General features: G+C 45.9%; 1 protein-coding gene across 6 annotated transcripts in view; it reads left to right on the top strand.

The window, feature by feature from the left end:
* The first annotated feature begins 3860 nt into the window (after nt 1-3860).
* Nucleotides 3861-10727, top strand: part of USP31 (ubiquitin specific peptidase 31) — a 39398-nt gene continuing 32531 nt past the window's right edge. For 3 of the 6 annotated variants that reach the window (XM_032766236.2, XM_032766235.2, XM_032766233.2), the window contains exons 1-3: nt 3861-3944; nt 5421-5556; nt 6222-6366. In XM_032766236.2, the coding sequence (XP_032622127.1) occupies nt 5467-5556; nt 6222-6366 (235 nt within the window). In that variant the 5' untranslated portion in view covers nt 3861-3944; nt 5421-5466. Of the gene's footprint in view, nt 3945-5420; nt 5557-6221; nt 6367-7681; nt 9609-10727 lie in introns of those variants that run through there. The other 3 variants (XM_075069097.1, XM_075069096.1, XM_075069098.1) reach the window with 3 other exon arrangements.

Below are 10727 nucleotides of genomic sequence, written 5' to 3'. Positions count from 1 at the left end.
GATAGCATCTTCCACATCTCCTGCAGCTCTCGGCTTACTTCAAGTTGGCACAGAACCCACTGCCCCTTCCACTTATAAATGCTCCGCCTGGACAACAGGGAAGCTGTATGTTTCTGCATGCAGTGGTTAGCTGAGCCTGTTTCTGATCACAGGGCTGTTCTTGAAGGCAGATGTTCTGTCCCTGGGCTTGTGCTGTGTTCTGAGGGCATCTTTGCTGTTCCTTTGCAGAGCATTGTCTCGAAGAACTCCATACAGTACCGAGGGAACTCGCAGCATGATGCACAGGAATTTCTGCTCTGGCTGTTAGACAGAGTTCATGAAGACCTGAACAATTTAGTGAAATACAGTGGCAGACCTCCACTGAAGGTAAGGCAAATCCAGCACAAAGCCAACAGGGGCATTTTTTTAACTGGTTCCATGGAAGCTTTCAGTTTGAAACAAAATATCTCTGTATTAGCTTCCCAGTATGTCTGTAAAGTGACTAAAAAAATCAGTTGCAATTTAATTGTGCTGTTAAACAATAAGAGTATTACTTATTTAAATATTTTTGGATGTTTTCTACATTTTCAAATATATTGATTTCAATTACAACACAGAATACAAAGTGTACAGTACTCACTTTATTTTTAATTACAAGTATTTGCACTGTAAAAACCAAAAGAAATATATTAGGTGAATTGAAAAATACTAAGTACTGTAGTGCAATCTCTTTATCATGAAAGTTGAACTTACAAATGTAGAATTATGTACAAAAAAAACTTGCATTCAAAAATAAAACAATGTAAAACTTTAGTGCCTACAAGTCCACTCAGTCCTACTTCTTGTTCAGCTAGTTGCTAAGACAAACACATTTGTTTACATTTGCAGGAGATACTGCTGCCCTCTTCTTATTTACATTGTCACCTGAAAGTGAGAAGAGGTGTTCGCATGGCACTGTTGTAACTGGTGTCGCAAGATTTACGTGCCTGATGTGGTAAAGGTTCATATTGTATTTCATGCTTCAACCACCATTCCAGAGGACATACCTCGGTGCTGATGATGGGTTCTGCTCGATAACGATCTAAAGCAGTGCAGACCGATGCATGTTCATTTTCATCATCTGAGTCAGATGCTTCTAGCAGAAAGTTGATTTTATTTTTTTCGGTAGTTCGGATTCTGTAGTTTCTGCATCATAGTGTTGCTCTTTTAAGACTTCTTAAAGCATTCTCCACACCTCATCCCTCTCAGATTTTGGTTGGCACGTCAGATTTTTAAATCTTGGGTCAAGTACTGTAGCTAGCTTTAGGAAGCTCACATTGGTGCCTTCTTTGTATTTTGTCAAATCTGCGGTGAAAGTGTTGTTAAAATGAACAACATAGAATCATAGGGTTGGAAGGGATCTCAGGAGGTCATTTAGTCCAACTCCCTGCTCAAAGCAGGACCAATCCCCAGAAAATTTTTTACCCCAGTTCCCTAAATTGGCTCCTCAAGAACTGAACTCACAACGCTGAGTTTAGCAGGCCAGTGCTCAAACCACACATGTGCTGGGTCATCATCCGAGACTGCTGTAACATGAAGTATACAGCAGAATGCAAGTAAAACAGAGCAGAAGACACGATTCTCCCCTGAGCAGTTCAGTCACAAAAATGAATGCATTATTTTTTTTAAAGAGCATCAGCATGGAAGCATGTCCTCTGGAATGGTGGCTGAAGCATGAAGGAGCATAGGAATGTTTAGCATATCTGGCACGTAAATATCTTGCAATGCTGTTTACAAAGGTGCCATGCAAATGCCTGTTCTCACTTTCAGGTGACATTGTAAATAACATGGAAGCAGCATTATCTACTGTAAATGTAAACAAACATTTGTCTTAGTGATTGACTGAAGAAGAAGTAGGACTGAGTGGATTTGTAGGCTCTAAAGTTTTACAGTGTTTTGTTTTTGAGGGCAGTTATGAACAAAAATCTACATTTGTAAGTTGCACTTTCATAGTAGAGATTGCTCTACAGTATTTGTATGAGCTAAATTGAAAAATACTATTTTATTTTTACAGTGCAAATATTTGTAATAAAAATTATATAAAATGAGCACTGTACATTTCATATTCTATGTTGTAATTGAAATCAATATATTTGAAAATGTAGAAAAACATCCACAAATATTTAAAACATTTCAATTGGTGTTCTGTTTAACAGTGCGATTGGGGCCAGAGGGCTGTTCCTGGCCCTTGTGGCTGCAAAGAGCTTCTCAGTCAATGCATGGCAAGTGTGCACCAGCACAGCCCAGTGTGAATGGTGACACCTGACTGCCACCCGTTGAGTTTGGCAGCTTAATGATGTGCCAGCTGTATCCCGTTTCAAATACTTGGCTTTGTCCTGGTGTGTTTAGCTCAGTAGAACCTAACTTGGCTCTTCCCCGTTTAGTTGTATGTGATTGATGTGGCACTCCTGCTTATCCTGGTATGCCTCACTTTGGAATTGCTTTTCTTTTTCAGCCACCGTTGGAAGATGCTGCGCTGCTCGAGGCACCAGGCGTTCCAATCAGTAGCACTTTCATACAGGAACTCTTTCAAGCACAGTACAGGTACAGTAACTCTCAGCGCACTCTGATTATGGGGGTTTATTCTTTGATCCCTGGTGGCAGAGCCCGGTGCAATGCAGCAGGGCTGTGTGTGGTGAAAGGGGCAGGGAGGTGGCAGGCAATTAACCCTCTGCAGCCCTCCATTTTGTTTACAGTGCTGCTGTGTCCCACTTGGTCAGACTCCCTTAGTGGTTGTCTCTCACTTTGATAAATTAAATCTTGCCTAAGAGATCTTGCTCCAAAGGGGAGTAGCAGCCCAGTTTTACTGCACTAAAATTCTTTGTCACTTCAGTGGAAAATGTACATTTGTTTCGCTCTTGCCAATAAATCGGGAGTGTTTGTTTCAGCCTTCACCCCCAACCTGAGTCCCCACTGTGTTTCCAGCCCAATTGGTCAGAGAGCAAAGATGTGGGACACGATTTCGCATGTCTGAGATCTGCCTGGGTTGGGCCAAGTCAGGAGCCTGTGGCATGAACTAGAGGCATGTGGTGGCCACTTGAGTTTAGAATCCCACGCAAGCTTGTAGTAATTATCATTAAGCTAATGAGGAACCCTCTAGCAGAAAAGAAATTCTGTGCTTAGTCCTTCACTGCTCCTTTGTTCATGGGAACTGCCCCAGCTTTCCATCTGGGAGCTGAAGTTGAAAAAAAGTGGCCAACTTCCAAACTCACCCAGCAGCACTGCAGCTGGTCTGGTGTAGGAGATTGTGTGGTCAAAGAGTCTTCCCAGTATGTCACTGAGGCTCCCCAGTGGCAAAGAAATAAACTTTGGGATATTACAGAATCCTGAACAAGACTTAGTGACCATTAATTTGGGATATGAAATACTCAGGGTATGTGCGCATATGTGTATGTGAGTAGTCTCCTTTCTTTCTGCGTGAACGAGATTGAGGCCCATGCTGTGCTATCTGCATAACCATCCCCTTGCCCACTTGTCTGGGGGAGAATAGTCCTTGTCAGTCTCTTTAGATTAGAATCAAATATGGGCAAATTGTTAATTTCACAAATGTCTTAGTGGAGGCGAAGTGGAATAATAGAGAGGAGCCTGTTTTCCTGGCATGCCCTGTAATAAATGAACTCAGAGACCAATTACTTTGAGCATCTGGGAATTAGGCGCCTTTCATTTACAGCAAGGATTTGTCTGCAAAAACGCTGTACAGAGCCTTGCTGGAGTGTGTGGGGAAAGAGGTTTGATCAGGAGGGAACAGCAGGGTCGCTGTTTGTGTTCTTGATGATTTGCTTGTCCCTCATTAAATGAGAAATGTAACTTTACCCCATTGATATTTTTAATAGGTCCTCTCTGACGTGCCCTCATTGTCAGAAGCAGAGTAACACCTTTGACCCTTTCCTCTGCATTTCTCTGCCAATTCCTCTGCCTCATACACGGTAATGTGCTAATCTATGCCTTGAAGTTAAAATTCTGGGTTTCTTTCCCAATGCTTGGTAGCATTGCAAATCTTAATATAGAAGAGACTGAAACGCCAGCAAGATTTGTGGCAGATTGGGGTTGAATTGAATGGGCCAGTAGAGCTATATTCTGAAGGGAGACCCCAAACAGCATTGAAAAGATGAGCTGTGCGGGAACTAGATTTCTTATTTCCCAGAGGATTCCATAAATCTAAAAGTTTTTCCTATACAAAGCAGAATTAAAACAAAGATTGAAATTTCCTACAAAACTTAGTTTCAAAATTTCATTTTGGGTTAAAGTTTTTTTGTTCAGATTTTGACTTTTTTTTTGTTTTTAAAATGTTCTTCAGGTTCACCAAGTGTAGGGGGAGAAGTAATGAGCTGAGTTTGCAGCAAGAGAGAGATTTAGGTTGGATATTAAGAAAACCTTTCTAACTATAAGGCTAGTTAAGCATTGGAATAGGTTACCTAGGGCAGCTGTAGAATCCCGGTCATTGGAGGTTTTAAAAACCAGGTTGGACAAACACCTGCCAGAGATGGCCTAGTTTGACTTGGTCCTGCCTCAGTGCAGGGGATGGACTAGATGACCCCTCAACGACCTTTCCAGCCCTACATTTCTTTGATTCTAGAATATAAAAATGTGAACACACAATTGGAAATATTTGGTTGCAGAAAGGCTATTTTGCTATTGACAAATTTGGCTTTTGCCAATGGGAAAATGTTCTGTGGAAAATTTCCAACCAGCTGTAGAAAAGAGGCTGCAAAAATGCTTTCACTATTCCCCTTCTCTTTAACCCAGTGGCTTTTCCCAGCAGCACCTCTTTGAGCGTGACTTTAGGATGTCAGTTTTGATTGATCTGGGCCATGTTACAAGGATCCTTGAGGTAAAGTTAGGATTGCCCTTCAATCTAGGGCAGCCTCATTCAGGAACTGAATTTTGTGATTCTACTTCCTTGGTAGGACTCCCCAGTTAGTGCATAGAGTAGAGGCTAGCACCATAGGGAACATACCTCTAACTTGGAGCAAGATAGGTGTCCATCCTTCCTTTATTTAAGAGTCTGGTAGATATCTGGGACTCCAAAGCGTCTTCTGGGTGGGCCTGGTTGCCTGAATAGCTCCAGGGTAACATGGCCCAGAATGGTCATGTATGACTTCATTACTGATGATGCAACCAGCCTCTTTAGGACCTCTATGTGGGAACTAGGCTTGGGTCGTGGCTCAAGGACTGAGTGAGATCCTTACACCATTTTTCCATCCCTAAATGGCCTGGAGGTTAAGTCATAACAACCAGATCAGAAATGGTCTGTATTCTTATGGTGTGTGCAATGGAAAAGTTCCCATTCAGGGTTCTGCAGCCTGCTTTATTGATCTGACCAAGGTTAGCTCAGGCTGAGTTTTTCTGGGTACTGTATAGAAATGTTCAGCCATCCGAGTTGTTCCCTGTACTCTATGCAGACCTCTGTATATCACTGTGGTGTATCAAGGGAAGTGTTCGCATTGCATGCGCATCGGTGTGGCAGTGCCTCTGTCTGGAACAGCGGCGAAGTTGCGTGAAGCAGTATCCATGGAAACCAAGATACCCACTGAGCAGGTAATGGGCTGGTCTTTGGTCACCGTGGTGCCACTGGTGTCCTGCAGGAGTTCTGATGTGTCTTTTTTGTAGTTGATATGACAGTAACAATGGACACTAGGGGTTCAGATCAGAGGACATAAATTTGTGGAGGAAATAGGTGACTGCAGAAACTAGCCTGAATGCATTGTCTCTTGCATGTAACTCTCATGAATCAGTTTGGCTGCCTGTAGGTTATACTAGCTCCTTGCTCAGGCCTCCAGGCTGCATTGCTGCATTTTGCTCTATTACTTGAGGAAGAGAGAGCCTGTGCTTCTGCCTAACAGCTCTACAGTGACTGTGTGTGCACGTGTGTACTCTGCTCACTATTGAGAAATCAGCAGGGGCTCATGGGAAACGTCCTGTAGTTTTGAGACTCCTAGGGGAAAACTATAAGATGACACTTGAAGGGCCCCATGAAAACCCCTGCATGTGTTCCCTTGATCGCAGCTGCTGCCTCATGGCCAGACTCTCCCCCGTTTCTCCTTATTGGCTGGTACTGTAAGACTGGAGAATTCCCGTCGTCTGTCAAGAACACTTCAGTGAAAGTCCGTTTGTTAACTTCTCTCCACATCCTGGGAACTTGGCAGCTCAGAAGTGGCTAGCACTGATGGTCTAATGGCGGCTGTTCCATTTCTGCCTTGTAGATTGTACTGACGGAGATGTACTATGATGGGTTCCATCGCTCCTTCTGTGACACCGATGACCTGGACACGGTTCAGGACAGTGACTGTATTTTTGCGTTTGAGACCCCTGAGATATATAGGCCTGAGGGGATCTTTAGTCAGAGAGGTAAGTGGGTAGGTCTTCTAAATACCCTTTTTCCCCAAACTCCACCCCTACTGGAGTATAGGCTATGGGGAATTTGTTTGAAAAAGGGGCATTTGGTTATATATGTCCTAGGTCTAGAGAGGAATGTGGAGTGTTTCCTGGTCTGCTGACTCTGAATCGAGCTCTGCTTCTGTGGGCTGGCATTCCAGACACAGATGGCTTAGCTTTGAACCTGGCATCACCAGACCTTGCGGCAGGAGGGGTGGTGCAGAGCAACCTGTTACAGTACAGGGCAACTGCACTTGAATTTCTCCTTAGTGGCCCAGCAAGGGCACTCACTTAAGCTTCCAGCTCCCCAGCTGTTGCTTCTGTTGGGTGGAGATGTGTGTCCCTCTCCTTTTCCTTCTGACCTGGTTTCTCCAGGCTGCCCAGTTTCCTGCCTTCTCTGTATACTTCCCAGCACGGACAAGTTGCTCAAGAACACTGCATGCTTTCTCTTAAGAGATGGATAACAAGTGTAATTGTTACAGATTTGTTACCACACAGACTTCCCAAGCAAGCCTACTTTATTCTACTGGTAAAAAGCATTGCAAAGAAAACTTACTAAAAACAATAAAAGAACCTACAGTCATGCTTTTAAGTGTACTAAGAGCCCCAAGCCTTATATGGATTGTGGCCGGATAAGTCCATCGATACTCCTCCCTAGGAGAGTTCTTGGTTACCAGTTCATCACAGCTTCAGCTCCGAACAAGCACGCTCATAACATGGCCAGTTCACACATCATACAGTTCAGGGGTCTTTGACCTGGAGTTTCCAGAAGCAAGTAATTGGTACAAAATGGGCCTCTCTCTTCAGGGTGCATCTTCAAGAGGTTGGCATTCCCTTCACCTCCAGGTACTTCCTAGAAAATCCGCTTCTCACATGTTGCCAAAAGGTCTTTGATGGTTCTAGTACCTTTCAGAGATTGCATTAGTCCTGTCTTCCTGCTAAAGAAGTTCCATACCATCTCATGATAGTAAACAGACTCTTGTATTTCTAATACAGTGTACCCCAGGGGTATTAACCATAATTCAATACGGTGTAACTTAATTCATTAAAGCTCATTCAGGATAGTGTCAGTTTGTCACATTTCTCCCCCTACAGAAGTGGGTGTAATGAGGGTGCTGACCCATATTCTAGGGCAGTGGTCCCCAATGCGGTGCCTGCGGGGGCATCTTAATGCGCCCGCGTCTGAGCACCCGCTGAAATGCCACCGAATTTCAGTGGCATTTCAGCGGGGATGCCTCTCGATGATGACGCTTGTCGCTGACAATTCGGCAAGTGCTCCATCGCTGCAGTGGTCCTTCGGCTGGCGCCTGCCAGCCAAAAAGGTTGGGGACCACTGTTCTAGGAGAACACATTGACTGAGTGCCTGGGTGGAGGTATTCCCTGCATGGCAGCTGTGCCATTACTTCTCTCACTTTTACATTTCACCTGTTCAGATAACAAACCTGCTGCTAGCAAACCAGCATACATCCTTCAAAAATATGTATGGCATTGTCTGACCAACACACTACATAAATTTCCTCTTTAAACCTATGGGACTGAACTTTCTCAAGTACCTTTTTGCCCTGTTACCCCAAATCCTTGGATGGAAACTTGAGACCTGATTCTCCCACTTCTCATGGGTCATGTGTTCACGTTTCATGTTCTGTGGTGAGCTAAGGAGTCAGTTGCTTCAGTTCTGGATTGAGGTTCCCCACGTCCCACCACCCAGGAACCATTCTTTAGACCATGGAGAGAAATAATTCTGCAGTGGCTCTCACGATGCTCTGCTTTTAACAGCAAAAGTCAAGCCAAGGGAGTGTCTTCAGACCTCCCCTATAGCCAGATTCCTTTCTCTGACCCATCTCCCCTGAACCTGGGCTTTAGGGACTCCCGTGGCCCCACCTCTGCTCCTCTGGGTTCAGGTGATGGTGTGGGGGATCGCTACTCCATTGGTTTCTTTTGTCCACCCCTTACACCCCCACTGAGTCAAGGTGAGCAGAATTCCCTCTCCCACCTGGCTCAGGGTCCTTCACCATCTTCCCAGCAGCTGTCTTACTCTGTACTTGTGCATTTCTCAACCTGGGGTAGATGTGTCAGTGCACCGCAGCTGCACCAGTCTCCCTACTTTTGGCTGGTGACACTGCCATCATCAGGCTCTGCTCTACCCTGCCCCAGGGTCCCTTGGAAGGGCTGGCAGAGAACTTTATTTCCTGATTTTCATTTTAGGGCCCAATTAATTTCCCTTTTAAGTCAGTAGGTCTTGTCCCTTCTCCTGAGCAACAAGTGCTCTTATCCCCTCACCTCTGCCTGCATGCTCAGGGGATGTAACCAGACTCCTCTTGGACATGGGCAGTGGAAATGTGATGCCTCTTCCCCCTGTCAGCTACTCTCTTTGCATTTTTGCTCCCATGCCCTTAGCCTCAAACAGGCAAACTGAAGACTCGTCTACACTACAAAATGAAGTTGACTTACAGCCACCATAGTAATTAAAGCTCCTTCTTGTGCCTTCTGTGGGTGGTGCGCATCCTCACCAGAAGCACATCCAATCCGCCAACTGAAGTGGGGTATTGTGGGACGCTGACAGCTGGAGCCTGGCAGCCCTGCCCTCCCCTGCTCTCTCCCGCGCTGCTGACAGCCTGAGTGTCAGCTGGGCCCGCCCTTCTGTTCCAGTGCTGATGGTAAGCTCAGGCTGTCGGCCCCATTAATTTGCAGGTCTCATTGACCATGGTCACCCCACAACCAGCTCCCCATTTCCTTACTTAACTCCTCATTTGAGTTGAAACCTTGGCATAGGTCATGTCTGTTTTGTTCTAAACTCCCGGAAACCTTCTATACGTTTCGGGGGGTCAGTTTAAACTTTTGTAACAAAGCTTGTTAACTGTCGTCATCTTTATAGTTCTCGCTCCCCATAAGGGTAAAAATGTCCAAGGCCTTTGTTCCAGACAGCAGTGGAGCAAGGTACCTTGCCATGTCCTTTTCCCCTGCTTTATTCAGCTAGCACCCCAATTCAAAAGCACGTTGGAACACATCCCTATCATTTTCCTCCCTAAAGCGCGGTTCACCACTCATCAGGACAGGTACGGGGGACTGGTTCCAACAACTGTTCTGCTGTTGCAGTCTCTCTAGCTGGAGCTGGTAGTGCTGCTTCTTGTCCTTTTCTCTCTCATACAGACACTGCTGCTTCTGGTCAGACACACTCTGTCCCTCTCCAACTGCAGCTTCTCCTGCTCCAGCTAGTGAGCTGTCCACCACTCCTGTTCCAGTGGTGGGGTTGGGCTGGATGGAACATAATTGTGCCTCTCTGTCTCTTCCCTGCAGGGCGCTCCATCTGCTGGATCCTCCTCCAGCAGGCTGGAGGTTTTCTGAACCATCATCCTCAGCTGGTCATTAGAATACAACAAACTGATTAGTTAAACGAATCAGCTCTGAAAGCATTTCTCTGCATAACTCAGCCAGCCCATTTTTCTTCAGCTGTTCATAATTCGTTTTCCCGTGTCTCTGTTTGCTATTCCTTTCCCCAAAATGACTGAGAGAGTTGTCTCTGTACTTTTCCTTCTTCAGTACTTGCTGTTGGCACTTGTGGAATTCAGATTGTTACAGATTCCAAATACACGGTCATTGTATATGTTACAGTTCTTCTTCGAGTGCTTGCTCATATCCATTCCAGTTAGGTGTGTGCGCGCCGTGTGCACGTTCGTCGGAAGATTTTTACCCTAGCAACACTCAGTGGGTCGGCAAGGCGCCTCCTGGAGTGGCGCTGCTATGGCGCTGGATATATACCCCTGCCGACCCAGCCACCCTTCAGTTCCTTCTTACCGCCCGTGTCGGTCGTAGGAAAAGTGGAGCGCAGCTTAGCTGACCTCCACTTCCCTAGCTACTTGTAGTTCTTGTGTATATAGTTATAATCCTTTTATATTTATATACTTTATATGTTTTTTCTTTACTAGCATAGTTAGTAATAGTTAGCGGGGTTCGGGGAGTAGCCCCTTCCCCGCAACCGGTGCCGGAGCCCATGCCCGGCTCACCGGTTCTTAATCTGTGCTTGGCCTGCCACAGGGCGTTGCTGACAGGAGAACCACACGACTCCTGTTTACGGTGCCTCGGGGAATCGCATTTCACAGCTAAGTGCCCCATTTGCAAGGCTTTTAAGCCGAGAACAACATGCAGCGGCACTTTCATTTACCCTCCACCTTCTGCACCGAGCGCTGGCCAGTCGGCGGACAGAAGCGCCTCCTCGGCACCGGACCCCGCCGGCACCGGCCGTTACCGGCACCGAAGTCGACTCAGCACCGCTCCCTCTCCCTGAGGTTGAGGAAGCCCACGACTCCTCCTGCCAGTGCCCGACAGCTCCCCGG

Source organism: Chelonoidis abingdonii, chromosome 9, assembly GCF_003597395.2.
Source record: "Chelonoidis abingdonii isolate Lonesome George chromosome 9, CheloAbing_2.0, whole genome shotgun sequence".
Lineage (NCBI taxonomy): Eukaryota > Metazoa > Chordata > Testudines > Testudinidae > Chelonoidis > Chelonoidis abingdonii.
The sequence above is the reverse complement of the archived record's forward strand: the minus strand, read 5'-3'. Positions and strand labels throughout refer to the sequence as shown.